We start from the raw sequence: 24,045 nt of genomic DNA, 5'->3' as shown, positions 1-24,045 counted from the left end.
ACCTATCTTTTCCCATTGCCCTATTAAAAGCCAGCTTATTTCCTAGTTGTTGTCTGTTGTGTTACCTTGTTTGATATAGCGCCGGGACGCCCCTTTGCTGGGGCAGCTGCGCGCTCAAAAAATTTGATTAACATAACATAACAATGCAGGGCATTGAGAAACAATGAAACAGTTGAACTCTGAAGAGATGTGACAGTAGACAGATGACTATAGAGGTTCTGATTGGTGATGATCGTAATGTCAGCTTTTGTTTCCTGAGATCACCAGGTGTTTGTGTTCACAGTCAGCAACTGAGCTAATCAAAGATCCTGTGACTCAGGTGAACGTTTTCGGTTGCATGTAGAATTCTAATTCACGCTTCTCCCTTGGATTTGAGGGGACATTTTCTGCTCAGACTTAGAGATTTGTGTCAAGAGGCAACCACTTCGGGGAAGCAGAGTCTGTTTTTCTCACTTTTCGTTTTCCTATGTTTTCCATGTCCCTTTGTTTTTCCCCTTGTTTCCCGGGGTCCTCTGTGTCTCCCAAGTCTCCCATTGTTTTTCTTGTCCCCATTGTTTCCGATCTTCCCAGTGTCTCCCCTTCTCTGCTGTTTTCCCAGGTCTTCTTTGCCCTTAACCCATATGGTCCACACCTCAGTGTGTATGCCTGCTATCAGGGACTTGCTCATCTTCAGATCTATGTCCATGTATTTCAGAAGCGTGAACCAGGGCAAGCAAAGGGCACTGTATTTAGTTCATGAAATATGTATTGAATAACACCTTATCTCGGTGCAGCTCGGCCACAGTCATCCAGGTTTCTTCCGGTGTCCATTTCAGTAAACATATATTCCCAGTACATAACAAGGTCATATTCACCAGACCAACCGGACACAATCATCCACACACCACCATCCCCAAAACAAGATTGCAAGCCAGGTACTGTGACAGCATCAATGTTTTTGTTGTAAATGGTATGTTTTTACGTAAGTGAAGCCGCATAAAGCGCTATGTGAAACGTCACTCACCCAAACAGTGGAATACTCTGCTAAAACAGTTTCCATTGATTTAAGGCTGAAAAGGAATGATCAAGAGTAAAATAAAAGTGTGCAATAATGCTGCAAATGCTGCAAACTTTGCAAATCTATGCCGCAATATCCTTGGGGGTCTGCTTAGAGTCACTGTGGTGGTCCTGGGTACAATATGCAGGTCCAATCCTTCTTACTCAGGCAGGAGGGCAGCAGGGCACCAGTCCTTGCAGCACAGCAGTACTTCTTCTTAGTCTTTCACAGGTCCAGATGTGTACTGAAGAGTTGGGGTCTGAGGTCCAATATTAATACCCTGGTGCCCACTTTGAAGTTGGAGAAATTACTAGAGGCTTCCACCCCCTGACGTGTCAGGCACCCCCTTCCTCTCTGCCTTGGCCCCAGCTTGACTGGGGACATAATACACTTGTGACAAACCATTTGTGAGAGTGTTCAGGCAGAGCATTTGTGATGTGCAAATGTGGCGGGTGACAGCTCCTCCCCCACGTTAAGTCAGAGTGGTCCATCCTGCAACATCTATCTTCCTTTTGTCTCACTGTCTGGAAGCAATGCAGAAAGACCAACTGCCAGATACACCTGACCTAGCCATGTGACCTAGGAACAGGTTGCAGACACCAAATGGTCAGGACAAGAAAATGCGAACTTTCTAAAAATTGTATTTTCAGAATTGTGATAGAAAATCTGGCTTTACCAATAAAGAGGGATTTTGATTACATTTCTTAAGATGCCAAACTCGATCTGTCTACCTGCTCCCAATTGAAAGTTAACACTTATTAAATGTAATAGGCAGTGGCGACAGGTAACAATATTAAGTGATGGGATGAGCAAACTAAAACTGAGACACACCAGAAATGATTTTAGGCTTAGTGCCAAAGCTCTCAGTCATGGCTGGTTATTAACAGTGTTCATAATAAGCCACAACAGAGGTTTCTGGAGTTTAGACTGAAGGCATTGTGAGTTTCAGTGAGTCAAAGAGTTGCCACAGCCAACTTGAATAAAATGTAATTAACCCATTTACCGTGGTGAACATTCGGCCGCAGTGCGGGCGTTCTAAAGGGTGGGCGGGGCTGCGTCGGCCAACGGTCGTGCACAGCACCAGGGAGGTAGAGCACGGAATGGGTTAAACACTCAGCTTGGATGCTTTAAACAGTCACTAAATCGTTGTTATGCAGTACATTAGCATTTTAAAGTTAAACTTTAATGTTAACTTTAAAACGTTAATGTAATGCATGTTAGCGATTTAGATTCTGTTTATACTGTTTAAATATGGGAAATAAACATAAATTACTTACTTACCTTCTGCCTGCACGTTCTCCGGTCCTAGTGTTATTCTTCAATCATCCGGGGCCCTACAGCTAATACCCCTGCCCTGTTCAGACTTTGCTCTCATGATTTTAATCAGCATGTAAGAAGCGCCAGGATTGCTTTGAGTGGGCTAGTTCAGCGCTCTTTTAGACACTGGGATCCTGTGCCTTCTCTCCACCCAGTTATCTAAGACAGCTCGGGTTGGAGAGGTTTAAAGTGCACGTCAGGCTGGTCATCGCAAGGCCACCAGCCAAGGTGACATGCGCACTGTAAACTCCTGTCACCAGTACTCCATGCTGCTAATCTGCAGCAATGACCCCACCCTCACAGCTCGGGCTTGCAGAGGTAAAAATACATTGGGAATAAATTCAGTTTATTACCATTTTATTTTTCACTTTTGATGTGCCTGCAGCGGGGTCAGGGCGACGCTCCTCTGCCCATATGGAGAAGTCATCGATTGTAATAAGGTCACCCAATATTGTCCTATGGGAGAGGTCGGCCTCACGGTAGTGAAAAACAAATTTAGAAGTTTTTCACCACCAGGACATGCAAAACCTAAAAGCACATTTCCCACTTTTTAAATAGACTGCACCCTGCCCTCTGGGCTGTGCAGGATCTACCCTAGAAGTGACTTATATGTGTTAAAAAAGGATTGTTTAGGTCTTGCAAAAGGTTTCTTTTGCCAGGTCGAAATGGCAGTTTAAAAATGCATGCACAGGTTACAATTGCAGGCCTGAGACATGTTGGCAAGGGCTACTTAAGTGGATGGTACAATAAATGCTGCAGGCCCGCTAGTAACATTTAATTTATAGGCCCTGGGTTCATGTAGCATACTAAAACTGAGAGACACCAGCAAAGATTTTAGTCTTAGTGCCAGAGCTCTCAATCATGGCTGGTTATAAACAGTGTTCATAATGAGCCACAACAGAGGTTTCTGGAGTTGAGACTGAAAGCATTGTGAGTTTCAGTGAGTCAAAGTGTTGCCACAGCCGACTTGAATAAAATGTAATTAACCCGTTTACCGCGGTGAACCTTCCGCCGCGGTGCAGGCGTTCTAAAGGGTTGCGTCGGCCAACGGTCTTGCGCAGCACCAGGGAGGTAGAGTACGGAACGGGTTAAACACTCAGCTTGGATGCTATAAACAGTCACTAAATCGTTGTTATGCAGTACATTAGCATTTTAAAGTTAAACTTTAATGTTAACTTTAAAACGTTAATGTAATGCATGTTACCGATTTAGATTCTGTTTATACTGTTTAAATATGGGAAATAAAAATAAAGTATTTACTTACCTTCTGCCTGCATGTCATCTGGTCCTAGTGTTATTCTCCAATCATCCGGGGCCCTACAGATAACACCCCTGCCCTGTTCAGACTTTGCTCTCATGGTTTTAGTCAGCATGTAAGAAGCGCCAGGATTGCTTTGAGTGGGCTGGTTCAGCACTCTTTCAGACACTGGGTGCCTGTGTCTTCTCTCCACGCAGTTGTCTAAGACAGCTCGGGTTGGAGAGGTTTGTGCACTTTAAACTCCTGTCACCAGTACTCCATGATGCTAATCTGCAGCAATGGCCCCACCCTCACAGCTTGGGCAGGCAGAGGAAAAAATAAATTGGGAACAAATTCAGTTTATTACCATTTTATTTTTCACTTTTGATGTGCCTGCAGTGGGGGCAGGACGGCACTCCTCGGCCCATATGGAGAAGTCATCGATTGTAATAAGGTAACCCAATATTATGCTATGGGAGAGGTCGGCCTCACAGTAGTGAAAAACAAATTTAGAAGTTTTTCACTACCAGGACATGCAAAACCTAAGAGCACATTTCCCACTTTTTAAATAGACTGCACCCTGCCCTCTGGGCTGTGCAGGATCTACCCTAGAAGTGACTTATATGTGTTAAAAAAGGATGGTTTAGGTCTTGCAAAAAGCTTCTTTTGCCAGGTCGAAATGGCAGTTTAAAAATGCATGCACAGGTTACAATTGCAGGCCTGAGACATGTTGGTAAGGGCTACTTAAGTGGATGGTGCAATAAGTGCTGCAGGCCCACTAGTAACATTTAATTTATAGGCCTTGGGAACATGTAGTACCACTTTATTAGGGACTTACAAGTAAATGAAACATGCCAATTGGGTGTAAGCCAATTCTACCATGTCTAAAGGAAAAGCACAAGCGCTTTAGCACTGGTTAGCAGAGGTAAAGTGCAGAGTCCAGCACAAGCGCTCTAGCACTGGTTGGCAGAGGTAAAGTGAAGAGTCCAAAGGTCAACAAAAAAAACAGAGATCAGCAAAAATAGGAGGGGAGAAGTCAAAACGTTTGGGGGAAGGCCACCCTAAGGCTGTTAGGTTTAACAGAGGGTGTTTGCTCCTCTGTAACAACCTTCATCCCTATTCAGAGCTGTGTGTCTTGCAAGCTGTGCTTGTACTTTACAAATACCTTTACATATATGCATAAATGGTTAAATATTAGCAAACATGCAGAGCAGCATATAGCAGAACAGTTGTGTCCCCAAACCATATGTATTACCTCATGTAGTATTGTTTGCCCATATTGATCAGTCGTATTTAGATTGGCACCTCCTTCAAGAAGACGGTTGAGCTTTTTCCAATTGATCTGAAACATAGAAATTATGATTCAATTTCACTCACTATTCCTTATACCTGTATATATGATTTCTTCATGTTCATACTTTGTCATCAACCGACGTTATGAATTAAATCAAAATAAAGTGCAATTGGGTAAGAAAATTCACAAATCAAGCCAACATGTCTGTCAAGAAGCCAAAAAAAGACATTAATTTTTTAGGGGTCTTGAAAGTGCAGAACCAATGGTCATGGCTGATTTTTTCGATCACACATACTGTGACTCTTAGGGTTTATAGAAGGGACAATCCATTGTCCACCACCAAGAACAATATGCTCTACAGTCCTCGTTGACCATGAAGATCTCCTTTACAATGCCCTCGAGCATTGGAGGCGTTTCAATATAAGTAGCTGGTTTTGATCTGAACTTCATTCATAGCCTGTGCAGAAGATGGAATGGTGTTGTTCTATGTTTATAGGAGCCAACCCAACAAACTGAGCTAAACTCATAAACATATCTAGCTGAGATGTCTTCAACAATGCAAGTAGAAGGTATGAGTTGAAAAGTTTTAATTTTCTGGTCCAACATTTAATACAAAGGGCTGGGCATATGGAGGAAAGTCAATGACAAATCAAACTCACATAATTGGAGTGGCTTGTAAAATCCCAGACGTACTTGAAGGTCTTAAAACTTTGTGTGAAACCTGCCCCAAGAGGGAACAATTCAGTTAGAGAGTGGTGCTCAGGAAACATGAAATAGTGGTGGATAGTAGGCAAGACACCACCAAGAGGAACAGGAGACCAAGCAGATGGATTACTGGCAAGAGATAGATGGCACCTGCCTGCACCAGATTAACAAGAAGACTCAGTAGAGCCAGTGCTTTATTTTGGAAACCTGCCTGGATTGTTAGTTGTGGTCAGTGTACTACAGCCTTGATAGACGGAACAGTGGACGCAGATACAAAGGATGTAAGAGAGAGAGTGAGCCTTCCCAGTCAGGCCTTAGAGGATCTTAATATAAAGGAGAAGAAAGGGCATAATTAAACCTGAGGGGTTGCAGACAGACTTTCAGAGAGAAGATGATAGGTGGCTGAGGGGGGACCCAGGACCTGGAGCGTGAGGGATCCCGTGCTTCACATGAGATGTAGGGCTCTGTGTTACACCCCTGTGGAGGAACATCATTAGAATCCATGAAATTCCGCTGGGAAAATGCAGGGCTGTTGATATTGTAGAAGTATGAGGCAGCAATATAGAGACGTTCAGGCCATAAATGCCTGAAAAGGCAGGCATATAGGAATAGTGCCCAGGTGTCAGTAATGTAATTAGGTAAATATGTAAAAGCTATATTGACAGAGCAGCTAAAGAAGGATCAAATAAATACTCTTGCAGCATGTGGGTAAATACTGACAAGGGGACTGCTCTACTGACTTGTGTCAGCACAGGGAATGTACAGAGCAAACAGGGAAGGGAATCCAAGGATGAATGTGAACATGTGAGAAGACTAAGGGGAATCCTGAAGCGGGGAAAAGATGGAATCTACTCACTGACTCAAACCCAGGAACCATGCATAGCATCATACAACATGGGGGGCGAGATTTAGACTAATGACTGTAAAAACCAGTAAAACCAAAAAAAGCTATTTATATATTTATGAGTTTTATACAGTGCCACTAAGCACTTTAGCTATGTCTTAATGTTTGGGAAATCACATGCGAAAATGACAGCAAGTCCAGGTTAGAGTTAGATGCTAGTACTGATCCTGGATCTGCCCAGTTGGGGTTGCTTACTAATTGAAGGTTGTGTTAAAAAGCAGCTCTACTGTCAGGAGTTTCCTCACTTGAAGATAGATAGATAAAAACAAGCATGTGCAATGCAATACGTCTCGCATTCACACGAGTTTGAGCTATTGCCATTGTAAATGACAATGCCTTTTGTTTATGTTGTGGGTTTTAAAACATAAATAAAAGGCATTGTTATTTACAATACTATAATCTTAAACTCTCGCAAATGCGAAACCTATTGTATTGCAATAAAGGGGCTTCTCGACCTCTTGTTAGATTGTAAATATCAGAGGAAGAGACCGGCCTGCGACGTCTTCAAAGTAGTGATAAATAGTACAGTCAAGAAGTGCAAGTGTTGTAAATTACACAGATGCAAAGTGTGAAGTGAGAGCTATAAACACTAACAAAGCGCTCCAACACCTTTCACTCTGTGATTACACTGTTGCGGCTCATGAGGAAGAGCGGGAGAGGGGCTATTTCCTGCCCTTTCTGTTACTTGAGAGTACAGTGTGGCATTGCGTAATATCATTGCTATCTTTGGCCTAATAAAAAACCCTTCAGCTGTAGTAGGGCCCTGGCTTCACCTCCTGATGCAGGGTGGGCTGTGCTTTATGACAGGCATGGAGGGAGGGAGGGCGGGATGGTCTCAGCTGCAGCTCAGGCCTTGTATTGTGCTCCTGCTAGTACTAGTGAGCGAGAGGCGCTGAGGTGGTGGTATTGGTGGTATTGGTATTGGTGGTGGTGGTATTGGTGGTTCTGGTATTGGTGATGGTGGCATTGGTGGTATTGGTGGTGATGGTATTGATGGAGATGGTGGTATTGGTTGTGCCGGTATTGGTATTGGTGGTGGTGGTGGTATTGTGGCGGCATTGGTGGTGGTGATATTGGTATTGGTGGTGGTGGTGGTGGTGGTGGTGGTGGTGGTGGTACTGGTATTGCTGGTGGCGGTATTGCTGGTGGCGGTATTGGTAGTGGTATTGGTATTGGTGGTGATGGTATTGGTGGGGGTATTGGTACTGATGGTGGTGGTATTGGTGGTGGTGGTGGTATTGGTGCACTGGTGGTGGTATTGGTGGTGGTAGTGGTGGTGGTGGTAGTGGTAGTGGTGGTAGTGATAGTGATGGTATTAGTGGTGGTATTGGTGGTAGTATTGGTGGTGCAGGTGGTGATGGTGGTTTTGGTGATATTGGTGGTGGTGGTATTGTTATTGTTATTGTAGTGGTGGTATTGGTGGTAGTGTTGGTGGTGGTATTAGTGGTGGTGATATTGATGGTGGTGGTATTGGTGGTGATGGTATTGGTGATGCTGGTGTTGGTGGTGGTGGTATTGGATTGGTGGTGGTATTGGTGGTGGTGGAATTGGTGGTGGTGGTATTGGTGGTGATGGGACTGGTGGTATTAGTATTGGTGGTGTGGTATTTGTGGTGGTGGTGGTATTGGTGGTGGTATTGGTGGTATTGATGGTGTTGGTGGGATTGGTGGTGGTGGTGGTGGTATTGGTGATGGTGGTGGGATTGGTGGTGGTGGTAGTGGTGTTGGTGGTGGTGATATTGGTGGTGGTGGTATTGTTGATGGTACTGGTGGTGGTATTGGTGGTGGTAGTATTGGAAGTGGTGGTGGTATTGGTATAGGTGGTGATGGTATAGAGCAGTGGTTCCCAAACCTTTTTGACCCGTGGCTCCCTTGATCTAATTGGCAGTTGGCCATGGCTCCCCGCCATTTTTTTACCGGTGCACCGGGGTGCCGCGGTGCACACTTTGAAAATGAAATGAAATGAAATGAAATGAAATGAAATGAAATGGGTGCCGGGGTGCCGCGGTGCACACTTTGGAAACCACCGCAATAGACCTTTGTACTCTCCACCATTCCTATGTGACTCTTAGAGTTTATCCATTTGTATCTCTTCCTTGAGTGACTTTACAACCTGTACGTTTGCTATTTTTTCTATTTGTCTCTTCCCTGAGTGACTTTACTACTTGTACATTTGCAATTTATTTCTGTTTATATCTCTTCCCTGTGTGACTTTATAACTTGTACATTTGCAATTTTTTTCTGCTTGTATCTTTTATGTAACGCATGTAATCCTAAATCCTTATGTATCGCAACTGGTTCTTATGTAAAGCGCTCTGACACCTTCGGGTAATGTTCGCGCTATATAAAATCGCATTAAATAAAAATAAAACAAAAGGATGTACGTTCTGATATGTATCTTATTGTAGTGATTTTTCTGCTTGGTTTTAATTGCAATTACGTTTCACTGTCTCTCACAAAGCACCCTTAAACCCTAGGAACCATGTGATATATGCAAAGCGATACTCTTTTGCGTCTTGTCCCGTTTTTTAAAATTGCACACACAAAAACACAATGGTCATGTCTTACGAATTCATGTAACTTTTCATTTCATTTCAGAGACAAACACGTGTGCCCAAGGAAAACCTATCTGTTCGCGCCAAGTCAGATGTGCAATCTTGGGAATGCACACGTTCAATTAATCGTACTTCGGAAGTCGAGGAGACAATGTGTACACATTTTATGGGATAAAGCATTTTATCTATCTCTTCCTTTAGGCAGCTGCAGTTTTAGCCATTTCGCCCGCTGCTACAGTATTACTCGGGTGCACTGTCAAGATATCCACAGCACTCTCCGTAACCTCACCGAGCTCTTAATTGAGCCATTTAAATGCAGAGGGCGAGGGCTGGGATCACGTTCAGCACAAAGGAGGAGGAGGAATTGCGACTGCAATTTCCACAACCCACATACTGGCCGGCGGCGCAGCACCCCTGGCGTCTCATCACGGCGCACCGGGGTGCCGCAGCACACACATTGGGAACCTCCGGTATAGAGGGTGGTGGTATTGGTTGTGGTATTGGTGATATTGGTGGCATTGGTGGTGGTATTGGTTGTGGTAGTGGTGGTGGTGGTATTGGTGGTGGTGGTATTGGTGGTGTTGGTATTGGTGGTGGTATTGGTGGTATTTGTGGTGGTAGGGGTATTGGTGGTGGTAGGGGTATTGGTGGTGGTGGTATTGGTGGTGGTATTGGTGGTGGTATTGATGGTGGTATTGGTGGTGGTGGTTTTGGTGGTGGTGGTAGTATTGGTGGTACTGGTGGTGGTGGTATTGGTGGTGGTATCGGTAGTGGTATTGGTGGTGGTATTGGTGGTGGTGATATTGGTGGTAGTATTGGTGGTGGTAGTGGTATTGGTGGTATTGGTGATGGTGGTATTGCTAGTGGTATTGGTGGTGGTATTGGTGGTGGTGTTGATTGTGGTGTTGATGGTTGTATTGGTGGTGGTGGTAGTGGGATTGGCGGTGGTATTTCTGGTGGTGGTGGTATTGTTGGGGTTGTATTGGTGGTGGTGATATTGGTGGTGGAGGCGGTGGTATTGATGGTGGTGGTATTAGTGGTGGTGGTGTTGGTAACAAAACAGGATTTTAAAAACAACCCGTCAGGTGGCTTCAGTACAGATGACATGTAGCACAGATGTGCTGTTGTCAGCTTCAGCCCATTAGCACAGGATTATGTGCTACCTGGAATTCACATGACTTAATTTGTGAATCATTTCTAAATCCTTTATACTTGGAGGGGGCTTGAAACAGACGCGAGATAATGCCAGGTTAAAGGGATTGAAAGCAGGCGGCCGTGTTACGGGGGCAGCCACGCTGCTTAAACAAACATGAGCGGTTTCGGCAGAAGCAATGCATTTCCAGCCGGCAGTAAGAGAGACTCAATAAAGTAAATAGTGCTTACAGACTAAATAACAGGTCCTGTGTAACAACTGAAATAAAAGGGCCAGTCGCCATGGGAGGGTACAAATGAAGACAAGACCGTACTAAGGAGGGACTAACAAGCCTATGAACGAATCCGAAGGCTGCGTTTATGAAAGAGAATGACACAAGCCAATGAAAAATATGGGAGGAGAGTGGGCGCGGCTTCTCTCCCATGCTCTACTACAGCAGTCTCGCAGAGCGAGCAGTGCAGCACACTGCCGCGAGGCTAGATCTAATTAGCTGATGCTTGATAGTGTCCAGAGCTTGAGCCTTGGACTCCAAGGATCTGCTGCTGTCTTTTTTTGTTTGTTTTTTGAAGGATCATTGTTGGATATGATGGAAAGAGACTGATCATAATCTTACAATAATGTGCCAACTTAAAAAACAAGCATTTGGAATGCAATAGGTATCGCATTTGCAAGAGTTTATGCTATTGGCATTGTAAATGACAATGCCTTTTATTCATCTGTTTTGAAAACTAACACAAATAAAAGGCATTGTAAATATACAATGCCAATAGGTCAAACTCTTGCAAATGCAAGACATATTGCATTGCAAATGTTTTTTTTATGCAGCTGATTGAGGACATGTGCACAGCACTATTGCCATTTGTATGGGCAAGCTGACAAAAAAAGAATGTTACTGTGTGCATTGAAACCGGTGCTTCTGTAAAGCGGTGGAGATGGCTTTTTATAAAGCTGGAAAAGATAAAAGATGTGGGAAATCAATATACAGCGGAAAGAGGTCTCGACCTTGGAGGGGTGGTGGGGGTGGTCAAGTGGGAGGGGTGAGATGGTGTTGGGCACGGCACAGGAGATCCGGGAGTTGGGTGACAAAAAATGAATGTTACCTTGTGCAATGAAACCGGTGCTTATGTAAAGCAGTCGATGAGAGGGCTCCATGACTTCTCTGTTTGGTACTGAGTACCAGCCAACGTCAGTCGCACATTCAACCTTCAGGTATTGCATCATTAAGGAAAGGCATTAAGCAGTTCATTCTGTTCCATCTACAAATCTGCTGTTGTAGATCCCTGCCACTCTCCTTTAACAGAGGAGTGCCCGAACCAGCCACCATTCTATTTAAGCTCTTTGCTGACAAGTAAGGAAACAATGCCAGAACAAGTGTTAGCCATTCTGCACTGAGCTACAGAGTTGACACCAGCTTTAGAAGACATGGTTAATTGACAAATATAAGGGCCTTATGATGACGGCCTGCATTTTTTGTGCGCGGTGGACAAGTTAAAAAATATAACTCGAATTTTCCCTAACTTAATTGCTGTATGATCTTTAGATAGAAGAAGTTGGAAACAAGGAGATGCAATCTCTGCTGTTACCGACTTGTTCTGTTTAAACTTAATGCACTAACTTGCACTAAAAACAGGCCCCTGGCTTACCATGATACACCCCTCGATATGATGCAAAAGCGGGTATTTGGAGGTTGGAATACTGCAATCATCACTAGGAAATCACGCTAATAGTGACGCTACGCCAAAAGGTCCCGTGAAGCCGACAGTCAAGTAATAATATATCGAGTTGCATGTGAAATGTTAATGACATTACATGCATGAAGCAATTCAACCAGTACAGATCTCTGGCAAGACAGTGCTCGCTCTGGTTTGGCACGTGCGCAGCAGGAGACTGAATCAGTGCGTGACTGTGTAAACTGGACGCTGCTCGTATTTGAACTGTTGGAGGAAGGTTTTCATGTAACAATGAACTGCCTGATTCAAATAAATAGCGAAAAAGATTAAATAATCACTGTCCTGACGTTTTATGCAGCGCCATTCACACATTTCAGTCTGAACATCACCATTCTACAAACAGCTGGAGCACAGAGAGTGGGCCACACTTGTTTACATTCTGCAGGAGTCGGATCGAGGGGGCGGGGAGGGGCTGTGCTGGGCGGTGGATAGGCAGGGGAGGCTGCGGCTTATCTGAAATAAGAAAGCCGCTGCATGGCTTGCCTACCCCGCAGATACTGGATTGCGTAGACAGCACACATGGACCTTGGAATGCTATGGAGTTGGCGTTCACTGACTAGCATGCAAAGCAATGCTCGCGCCTCTTACAGTACACCCCTCTGAAATAAGAAAGGCGCTGCACGGCTCACCTACCCCGCGTGGAATCCCTTTTTAGGTCTCACCTACGCAGCGTGCATGCGCTGCATAGGAGACCTTTAGCTGTCGTTCAGCTCTTTTCTGCGGGAGCGAGCAGGGGCGCGCCACAAGCATTATAATAATAATAACCCACATTAGTAAAGCGCACAATCACCCGTAAGGGTCTCTAGGCGCTGGAGGCCGTCGGGAAGATTAAGCAAGCTATTGCCCAGAGTCACATGGTGCTGGGCTAATCTGCCGCCGGTGCCGGATATCGAACCGTGATCACCAGATTCCGGAGTCAGTCGCCCTAGCCGCGGCGCCACACCTCTTCCATTAGCATGAGCTTCGAAAAGAACATAGTGCGGGTGCACGCACGCACACACCCCTCCCTGCCGGGCTTGTTAAATCTTGGCGTCCACTGACAACACCATCTACCACCTATGGAATCTTGGGTAATCCCTCGTTGCTAACCATACATTGAGCGTTCGCTCTTTTTCTAACTTGTTCCTTTTCCTCCCAGTGATCCCGCTCTCGGGGATCCATAGCCTAAAGGTTCTGGTGAACTGCTCATCACATCTTCTTTCTCCTGCCCTCTATGGCCACTCTGCACTTCTTGTGAAGGCCTCCTTCCTCCAGTTCTTTCCCACATGTTCAGGTATGTTTAAGAAGCCCTGGCCTCGCTTAATCCTGTCTCCTCCCCACTGCGCATGAGCTAGTCATCATCAGCCATGGTACCTCAACCATGACGCTGGTGACGGTGACTCGCCATTCCTCCCTCACCCACAACCGTTCTCCCTCCGTCCCCTTCCAGCTCTCAGCTCTGCCTTTCTCTCTCACCGCTGCCCATCCCCTTGAGGCCTGGCCTCCCAGGCTCTTCCTCCCACTGGCAAACCCTCGCTCCCATCCATGTGCAAATGTGATAGGGCAAATATAAACATACATAATGTTGGTAATTCTTGGGATACTGACTACTTTAGTAACATTTGCGGTCTGTTCTTTTCTGGCTTCTTTCACATCACTACTGTTGCCTGCAGCCGCAGCCAGTACATTTGGGGTTGTAACCTGTACGAGATTCACGTACTCACGTTCATCCAGCCATCCAGTCATGCACTCACGCACCCATCGAACTGTTGATTCATTCTCGCATTCACCCACCCACACAACCACATACACATTTAGCAATCAATAAAAAAAATCACTTTAATTTTAACAACTCAAACCTACAATGGGTTTATTGATGTTTATATCACACGTACATATCCACAGACGCACACACATTTTGCACCACTGACCTTCAATTCACGAGTTAGTGGCTGAGTTCAGCTGCAAATAAAGTTGTTTTGCTCTAGAACCCATCCTCCCAGGGTAATACTTTTATCCGCCTAACATATTGCAATTTTTGTGTGTTTTACCATCCGATGATTAAACACTTTATTTCCTCATTTCCAACTAGTGCCTATAAAATGGTGTTATGCCACTAGCATGGTGGTCCCACGCTCATCATAAATTACAATAACATTTGCTTTTAGTCCGCATTGAACGCAATTCTTTTAATGGTTTCCCAAACTATTTTCATCAATTTGTAATGCAAGTTCGCTAAATATTACATTTCTTTAGTAAACTACATTTAATTACACCAATATATTTTCTGAAAGTGCATTTCTTTATAAGATTGTTGGTGCTGCAAAATGTGTTAATCGAAATGGTGAGCTTTTCAGGTTCCGGAAAATGTGTTAAGTCTAGACACCATAGGGGATTGAGTGTCACAACTGACACATTATTGGGCATTACTGGCCTTTGAGTAAGCCAATTATGCTAGATACACACTTTGTTGCTATGGCCAAATGTGTTCCTCTCAGCCCCAAGGATTCCAGTCAGGGCAACTCTGAACTCTGAAGGAATTTTGGGTCCCTTTGCAGAACATATTTAGGGACCCCTGCTCAGAACAACCTTTAGTATATTACCAATTTTCATCTAATTTAAACTGTTGTGAAGCCAAAAATAGTGAATTACAGATGACATTTTTAACATTTTCAACAAGCATTGGCATAGCCAATAGGTCTCGCCTTTGGGACCATATAAGTATTTAATTATGCAGCACAATATCATTGGTGCAACATCAACATCAACTGTTGCATGGCTGAACACTTATAATGTCCCAAAGGCGAGACCTATTGGCTATGCCAATGCTTTTTGAAACAATTAGTCCCCAAAGAACACACAATACATGTATGTGTAAGGAAACTGTAATTTACCGGTGCTCCTCGCCATAAAACCAGAATTTATATATTGGAGCACCAATGAATAAGGAGCAAAGAAATTGAAGCGATGCAAGAGTGAACCAATCACAAGCAGCTGGCGGGATTACACTCTGTACTAGTGATTCCTTCAGATCTTGCAGACAGCACATGCACGCTGATGCTCGACCTAAGAATGAAGAATCTTTGCCCAAGGGCTATCTGTGTGTAATGACGGAACTATTACATGCGGTTTTGTGTAATACCAGGAACCAGTTGAGAGCTTTTTAGCTGGTTTGATACACTTACATTTGTTTAAGTTAAAACTCATTCTGGACAGATGGTTTGGTAATCTTTTTTGTATAGAGAGATTTTTCAGGAGACCTCTTGGGATGGATGAAGGTTGAAACTTTTTACAAAAGCTTTGTGGCTTGAAGGAAATATCTGAACTAAAGATAATTCTTAGGTGCATCGCTTGTTAGACAGATCTATTCTGACAAAATTAAGAGATTATTTGAAAGGAAGTAATTCCAGAGCTCTTATGGACAACGACTCAATAAACTGCCTGAGGTAACGAAAGTAACATAGCATGAACTTTTAACTATGACACCCTTTTAACACAGAGTTTGTCACAGAAAATGTTGTCACATTATGTCACTGTTCATTCAATAGCTTATCAGGAAGTCCCACCATTGTCATTAAACACCCTACAACAAGTGTAAGGTTGTACAAGACGTCTAAGATTAATAAAAGCAGATAAAGGTCTATTTTAGCTACTACTAATATATAAACTAGGGTAGTAATATCAAATAGCACGAGTACAGCCATATTTTACCTTTCATGTTGCCTTGACAAGTTAGGGATGCAACAATCATCTATGCTGATGCAGCCAACACACTCTGCACATATGCCAGACATATGCCCAGGGAAGATTCAAATGTAGGCTCTGCATTGTTGGTAAATGGTTCCATCAAAAGACACTTAAAAACTTTACTCAGTACACTCCAAATTATTGTATACTGCAGCACACATGCAATGTGTCACTTATTTTGAACACATGAATATATTTCCCTATGTTTACACCTGCTTCAAGTAGGCAGTAGATTTTGATGCAAATCCCTGGCTTTCCTAGAAGATTGGACTTTGTGTCAAACCAATGGGTGTTTCACGGATTCTCCCCAGTAACACCCACCCGCAACACAGTTTGTTTTCTGAGTAAAAAGCACCAATATAGCAGAAAACACCTTTTTTGCTTGGTAGTGAGTAATATGTGCCACCTCGCATTGGTTTTCATTTCTTCAAAGTCTTAGTAAATCTGGTCCTGTGTCCTATGCAATTGATTTAAATGTGGGCCATGTTTTTTCTGCTTGACTACGTTTGGATTTCTGGTTAAGGATTAAAGGCCTAGCGATACACACAACAATTACAAAACAGAAATGCAGTCATTGTTCAATTTCTGAAAATGAGCATCCCAATGGATCAGTCACCCTTCCCTTTATTTTCATCTACTTAATTTCAGAATATCCTCTAGAAGTAGTGGCATCACAAAGAGCGGACACATTTCTTACACACTTCAGACCAGTGGGGTGTAATGTTTCTCTGTGTTTAATTTGTATAGGAAATAAGAACAACTAAAAGGACTGTGATTAGGCAGCCATAGTTTTGAAGCCCTGAAATAAGCAGTGAAATCATACAACTACCAGAAAAAAGTAGTGTTTGTGAGTGCCATCCACATCTGAAGCAAAGTCCCAAAGGTCCGGCTCCATATAATGTAGACCCTGACTCCAACTTAGATAATAATGCTTGCAATCTTCTCAGTTCTAGACAATGTAAGTCACCACCTTTCAAGATCCATGCAGAATCATTGTCATGTCTGCCATTAGACACAGATGTCGTCTGACCGCATCTTTATAAGAACTGTGAGAGCATCAAGTATTCGATTGATAACACTTGATGCCACATGCTTTTGGGACAAATGTCTACTTTTTTACCATGCCAAACACAAAAGGAACCGGGAGTCTAATGGCTAATACTGTAGCCAGAAGTTTGCAGATTCCCTCTGTGAGGATCTGCAAACTTCTGGCTACAGTATTAGCCATTAGACCCCCGGTTCCTTTTGTGTTCGGCATTGTAGTGTTATGGGGATGTGAATTCGGGCAGGTCTATAAATATCCCTATGACTCTCCCTCTCTTGTTGTTATATTACTTTTTTACCATGTCAAGGTTAAATAAGAACAAATACAGCCATATAGCTGAAATATTGTAGTCTATATTGATGTCCTTTTACCTTATATGTTAATAAGGAAACGTCTGGGATGCACACCTTGATGCACATAACCTATGTCAGACATTCCTAAACGTATGTCAGAAATTCCAATTTCTGTTAAGATTTAGTATGTAAGTCCTACCACTTGACCAGTTGTCAGGAGAGGTCCTTCGCCCTGTTTATCACATGAGATACTGCCAGCACACTTTGTAGATGCTACATCTCGCCTAAAGCTGATAAAGCCAAGTTCTAGAGGAACGCCCTCTGCAGGGAACACTATCTTCACACCTCCGCTGATGAAGGCAGCCTTTGCTGTCAACAAGGTATGCAGTGCTTCTTTTCTCCCTAGGAAACTTTAGACTGCAGGTTGCTTGGCCTTCCATGCTCTTTTCCTGTAGTGCATAAAAATAGATTTTTGATTACATTTTACCCATGTTAGAAATGTTCATTTTATTCTCGTTATTTAAAATGTGCCTTCCAGCTGTTTTTATAATATTATGTGCAGTTGTTTTAGATGATCTGAGAAACAGTAGTACATTTGCGTGGGCAAGGTGGCGGCCGCTGCAGCGGCCGAGTGAGATGGCGTACGGAGCTCCTGACTGCTGCTGACCTGACCTGCGTTGCTTCTGCCTGGCTATCGCTTCCCGCACATATTGACGTGGCAGCGTTTCGGTGCATCACCCTCCGGCGTGGTGCTTTGACCGGGGGAAGCGAGCTCTGGAGACTGCAATGGCGTTTTCAACCGGGGTTTGAACTGATCTCCCGCCCCCGGCTCTCACTCCTACCTGCACTTAGGTGAATTCAAGACGGGAAGCATGAGGGTTAATCTGCTAACGTTTCGGTGCCTCGTCTGAGGAGGGACGAGGAGGGCTGCTGCCACAACTACGGTACAACTACGGCACACCTGTGGTTTTTCTTCAGCGCCTGGGGAGCCGGACTGACTGTTTCTCGACAGGGAGAAAGACAAGCGGAGCAGCAACGGAGCAAACCGATTTGATTCAGCGATTCTAGCTTGGAAGAGTTTTGGACATTGCCGATTGCCGAACTCTAGTACTGCTTGGCTGGTAAGAACTATAGTTCTGACTCTTCGTTTCAACTTTACGCTGCGGAGATATTTGGAAAAGCTCTCATATATTCCTGTTGCAATACACCGCAGCCTCTAGCTGCACCCTCTACTCTGCATTTAAAAAAAAAAAAAAAAACTTTCTTTTTTATTGCTGTCATGGCTCCAAAGGGCAGGGGAGCCAAAGTGAAAGGCGCAGCTAACCCAAACGCTAACACTAATATTAATGCTACAATAGCTATAGCAGGTACAGGTACAGTAGCTACACCCACGGCGGCTGCCTCCTCCGCTTGTAATGAGGATTCTGTGTCTAATAATTCAACTCAGAACATAATAGTCACCCCTGAGCTCAGTTCTATTGTCCGTACTCGCAATGGGGGTATAAGAGAGCGTATTGTACCTGACTTATTTAAAAAGAAAAATACTGCTGCTGTGGCGAACGTACCTAAGAGTGTTGTCCAGACGCCTCTCACTCTCACCTCTAAGCAGTCTAACGGGCATGGCATTCCCGACCCTTCAGGAGCAATCAGAAAACAGCAGTTATTGCCGAGCTCCATGCAGTTACCTGGAAATGTAGTAGAAGACGTGGGAACTCCTCACGAACAAGATATTGAGGACGAGCTGGCAGATCTGTGCCAGGCTGTTGAAGAAGTCAGAGTCTCGGCTCGGGCAGATGATGGAAGATCCCAGGCAGTTAAGCTGCACACTAATGCTAGTCTATCTAAGCATAATGTGGACAAGGGAAGGGAAAGAGACATGCTAATGGTTGCTGCAAATGATGGAGAATCTGTTGGGTCAGGGGGGCAGTTTTACTCGATGTCAGACGTTTCTATAGTATCAGAAGGAGAGGATGATGACGGCAACAACAATGAGCACTTTTCTCTTTCAGGTGATTAGGCAGATGACGGCAACCTATCTACAGAAGAGGGCATTTCAAATTCAAACTCTCTGATAAGCCAGGAGGTTCTCGGGACATTTCGGAGGATTCCGGAAATTCAGAATCCCCCCCCTTATTAATAGTTCTTGCACGATGGCCCAGCCACAATGGGAGGGAGCGCATGAACTTCAGGAGAACCAAGAAGATGCACATGATAACTTTGAAGGAGAAGGTGAAATCCATTTACAATCTGCAAACATCTATGTATAAAATTATTATGGCTCATAGAGAGGAGACGAAAGCGGAGGGGCTGCGGACACAGGGAGCTGTTCGCAAGCTGCAAAATGTGGTCCGCCGACTAGCGAAGTCTTGTAACGAAACCACCACGAGAGTTCAGGAACTAGAAACCCGGATGTCAACTGTTGAAGACGAGCTTTCCAATCATAAAATTTCAATCAACGAGATGCAAAAGAATGGCCAGGACATAGATTGGAAACTCACAGACTTGGAAAATCGGGCACGCCGAAACAATCTGCGTATATTGGGGATACCAGAACAGTCAGAGGGAAAAGATGTACGCCGCTTTGTTGTTGACCTCTGTACAGCAGCTTTTCCAGATCTTAAAGACTGGGACTGGGACAAAGAGATCATAAGGGCTCATCGCTTTCCCTTTACCCAGAGACGAGACAAGGGTGGGAAACCCAGGGCTATCCTTTTTTGTTTGCATAATTATCTTCTCCGAGAAATCTTGTATGATTTAGCTAGACCGTTACAAACTAGGAAGGGTCTGGGGCACAAATTTTTTGTACGGCCTGATTTTTGTAAGGTAACGGTGCAACAACGCTGGAGGCTTAGGCAGTTAATATCACCCATTCATGCAAAGGGAGGGCAGGTTTTTTTACTAAATCCTGCTAAATTAAAGGTGGTTTACAAGGGGAAAACAATTTTCTTTGTTTCAGAGATTAAAGCGCAGCAATTTATAGACGCAATGTAAGTCTAATTAGGGAAGGATTTATGTATAGGAATAAGTAGTCAATTGCGCATCTTTCTTTTGTTTTCTTCCTACTTCTGGGATGGGTGATCCAGCCTTAGGGTGTTAAGCGGGTTGGGTAGTACAGGTAGGGAGACTTCTTTCACAACCACTCACCATCAATGAGGACTTTTGTCCTTACGCCTCTGTTGGGTGGGTTGTCTGAGGGTGGGGGGTGGGAAGGGAAAGGGAGGAGGGAGGGGGCGGAGGGAAGGGGGGTGCTCTGGGGCAAGGAAAGACAGTAAATGATCAGTCTAAGGCAACTAAGATTAAAATTGTGTCTGCAATAATGCATTCTATATATCTAACGCTATTTTCATTGTCTGTGATAGGTTCTTAATTAGACAGGATAATGGGTAAAATTCTGATTTGTTCGTGGAACGTTAGCGGGCTAAATGATAAAAAAAAAAGGGGCATAATGGGACAGATGCTGAAAACTATGTGTATTGATTTAATATGCATTCAAGAAATTCACCTGCCCTGGAAGAATAGAGGTTGGCTTAAGGATCTTGGACTAGAGGTTGTTGGCTGTTTGCGACAGACTTCTACCATAAGAGGCGTTGCTATTCTGAAACGATTTGGGATGGGGCAGGTAAAAAGAACTAAGGAGGACTCGCTGGGTCGACGGGTAATAATTGAACTGAAACTTGGCAATGTAATTCTGACAATTTGCTCAGTTTATGGGTCCAATGCTGACAACCCTTTGGTTTTACATCAATTAAGCATTGAATTAGCTCTATGGCCACCTTTGTTAATAATGTGTGGGGATTTTAATTTACACTTAGAAGAGACATTTGATTTACGCAGTAGTGATCCCTACGCTGGTAGGAAGAAGAATGTCTATAGAGCTGTTAAAAGCATGGTTTACGAATTTGGATTAGTTGATGTAGGACATCTCACTTCTGGGGCGACACCTGGGTGTACCTTTTTTTCTGCCCCACATCGGAAATACTTTAGGCTTGACTATTTTTTTGTCGCTACAAGCCTTGTTAATACTTGTACAAACTTAGGGTACAAGGTCCTTCCTAGGGTGATTTCTGATCACAACCCTATCGTTCTTAGTCTTGACCTAAATCTTCCACAAAACTCTAAACCTTGGTCCTTTGAGCGCAAACTTTTGTATGATCCATCCTATCTTGAACATATGAATAAATGGATTCCTAAATTTTTCGAAAATAATAGGGGATCAGCCCCTATCGAGATAGTATGGGATACATTTAAGTGTGGGGTACAGGGCGAAACTTTGAGTTATTCATTGAAAAAACAGAGGGAGTGTAAGAAGAAGGACGAAGTGGAGATGAAAAAATTGAGAGATCTTGAGATAAATCTTATGCAGGCATGTAAGGGGGACTAGATACCGATAACATCCTAAAAGACCGATTGATGCAGAAGGTGAGGATCCATCGGAGTTTCTCCACGAAACTTGCTCAGCAACTTACTGCATTCCGTGCCAAGGTTTATGAAGTCGGGGAAAATTCAGGAAAACATTTGTCTAAGAGAGTGCGGCAGAAGGCTGTGTTCTCTAGCATAGAGAAAATAGGGAATGATGCAGGGCAAGTTTTTAACAATACCACAGAGATACTTGAGGTGTTTCGTGAATTTGACTCTAGGCTCTACACAGAGGATGGTGGGCCGAATCTCGAAGTCAGAGTTTCTAAGTTTATTGACCCTGTGGTTAACGGTATATTATTAGTAGAGGAAAGGGAGCAGCTGGATTTACCCATTACGTGGGAAGAAATAGAATCCTCCCTTTTGTCCCTAGCACCTGGTAAAGCAGCAGGGCCCGATGCTATCCCTCTGGAGTTTTTCAGGCATTTCCGAATTATTTTAAAGTCCGAATTGGTGTCATTATTTATAGCAGCACAGCAGGGCACCGCCCCTCCTTCCTGGCAAGGATCAACAATAATAGTTTTCTTAAAGAAGGACAAACCTCCCCTTTCCCCATCTTCATTCTGCCCTATCTCACTCATAAATATAGATAGTAAGATTTTTTCTAAGATCCTGGCCTCACGATTATCCTGTGTCATAACCCCATTGGTTTCCAAATACCAACATGGCGTTATTCCTGCACGTGACACAGTCGATCACATCCGCCGAGTTATTACTTTTCTGGACTGGGCCCAGGCATCCCGATCAAATATTGGATGGATTTTGTTAGATGCTGAAAAGGCTTTTGATCGGGTTGCCTGGGCCTATATGTGGGATATTTTGTCTAGAAAAGGATTTGGTCAGGGTTTTTTAACGGCATTAAAGACTATGTACTCTGCCCCTAAAGCTCGTATTCGCATTAACGCGCAGGTCTCTTCTATTTTTCCAATTACTCGGGGCACACGACAAGGGTGCCCCTGCTCTCCTTTACTTTTAGCACTTTATATTGATCCTTTAGTTAATCATTTTAATTTGGAAGAAAAGATCAAGCCAGTGGTGCTGGTTAATGTAAGTTATCGGGCACGAGCATACGCCGACAACATTGTTGTCGTCACAACTGATGTCCAGACTGCGTTGCCGGCAATTAACGACTTAGCCTCGGAGTTTGGAGTATTTTCAGGGTACAAACTTAACTTGCTGAAAACTCAGATCTTATGGTCAGGAGATAACCTCTTGATAAATTTTCCAACAGTTTCAGAGGTTACGTACCTTGGAATCAAAATTTCGTTACCTATATCTGGTATTCCGGAATTAAATATGAATCCAGTAATAACTAAAATTAACTCCACGCTAGAACGTTTAGATCACTTACATTTTTCTTTGCAAGGCAGAGCTAATGTCTTAAAAATGTTAATCCTACCTAAGGTATTATACATGTTTCGCTCAATACCCCTGGAATTCCCTCCCTCTTTTTTTAAAAACTTAGAAAGGGCGGTTACAAACGGCAACGGAAGGCCCTCAAATAAATGATTCTTAGTAAAGAGTGTGGGGGGTGGAATGTCCCTTATTTTTTGTTCTATTATTTTGCGGCCTCCCTGCAATATATTAGTCCTTTGATAATTGGGGATAGAGACCGAATCCCGGCCTGCAGGACTCCGTCTATTTATGAGATGATTATGGGAGAAGGGATGAATGCTTTCCAATTGACCCTGTCGAAGGCCTTGGCTGCGTCCAAAGTAAGAATTGCCAAGGGTAGTAGTGAATTAGTTGCCATGTCGATTGCACCTATTAGGTCGTATATTAGCTCGTAAAGTTGGCGACCTTTAACAAAGCCTTTTTGGTTGGGATGTAGGACTGAGGGGGCTACCTGTCCCAATCGCTTGGCAAGTATTGACGCAAAGATCTTATAATCAGTGTTGAGAACTGAAATTGGACGATACGAACCGCAGGCGGTGGCTGCTTTGCCTGGTTTCAAAATAAGCGTGATGAGGCTTTATTCCATGATAAGGGAGGTAAATCTCCATCTACCAGTATTTGATTGAATAGTATGGTGAGAAAGGGAGCGATATCTGCTGCAAGATGTTTATATAGCTCTTCTGGAAGACCATCCGGGCCCGCCGCCTTTCCAGATTTACTGTTTAATATAGCAGATAATACCTCCTCACCCGTAATAGGGTGGTCTAACAGATTCCCTTGTTCTTCAGTAAGTACTTGTAGGGAGATTTTATTAAGCCAGTTTTCTACATCCATAGGGGTGATGTTGTTGTCCTCTCGATATATAGCCTGGAAAAAATCTTTGAAAGCTGACCTTATTTCTGGATCCGAGGATGCTGTACCAGAGCCAGTATTTATAGAGTCGATATTATTATGCGTTTGATCTATTCTAGACTTCCAGGCTAGTAGTTTGCCTGCCCCTTCACCGAATTCGAAATTGGCTAGTTTACTGGCTTCCCACCTTAGCATAAGACGTTGGTTTAAAACTGAAGCCATTTGCCCTTTAAGTTTAGTCAGCTCCTCTTGCTTAGCATGCAGGACTTGGTCTGAGCAATAATTTAGATTGTCTAATTCTGATTGGGCTTTTAATATATTGGCCTCTATTTACGTAACCGCTTGGGTGTATTGTTTCTTACGAAACAAAGTTTTATTCTTGATGATC

The 24,045-nt window shown here is 43.7% G+C and overlaps 1 protein-coding gene across 1 annotated transcript in view; it reads right to left on the bottom strand.

Moving 5' to 3' along the window:
* The window catches only part of LOC144827992 (uncharacterized), a 557,648-nt gene extending 540,734 nt beyond the window's left edge, over window positions 1–16,914 (bottom strand). The window contains exons 1-2 of the mRNA XM_078686140.1: window positions 16,777–16,914; window positions 4,846–4,932 (exon numbers count right to left, since the gene is read on the bottom strand). Of these exons, the coding sequence (XP_078542266.1) occupies window positions 4,846–4,932; window positions 16,777–16,914 (225 nt within the window). The remainder of the gene's footprint in view (window positions 1–4,845; window positions 4,933–16,776) is intronic.
* Window positions 16,915–24,045: the final 7,131 nt, after the last annotated feature.

The sequence above is a fragment of the Lissotriton helveticus genome, chromosome 4_1 (genome assembly GCF_964261635.1).
Source record: "Lissotriton helveticus chromosome 4_1, aLisHel1.1, whole genome shotgun sequence".
Taxonomy (NCBI): Eukaryota; Metazoa; Chordata; class Amphibia; order Caudata; family Salamandridae; genus Lissotriton; species Lissotriton helveticus.
This window is presented reverse-complemented; position numbering and strand designations above follow the sequence as displayed.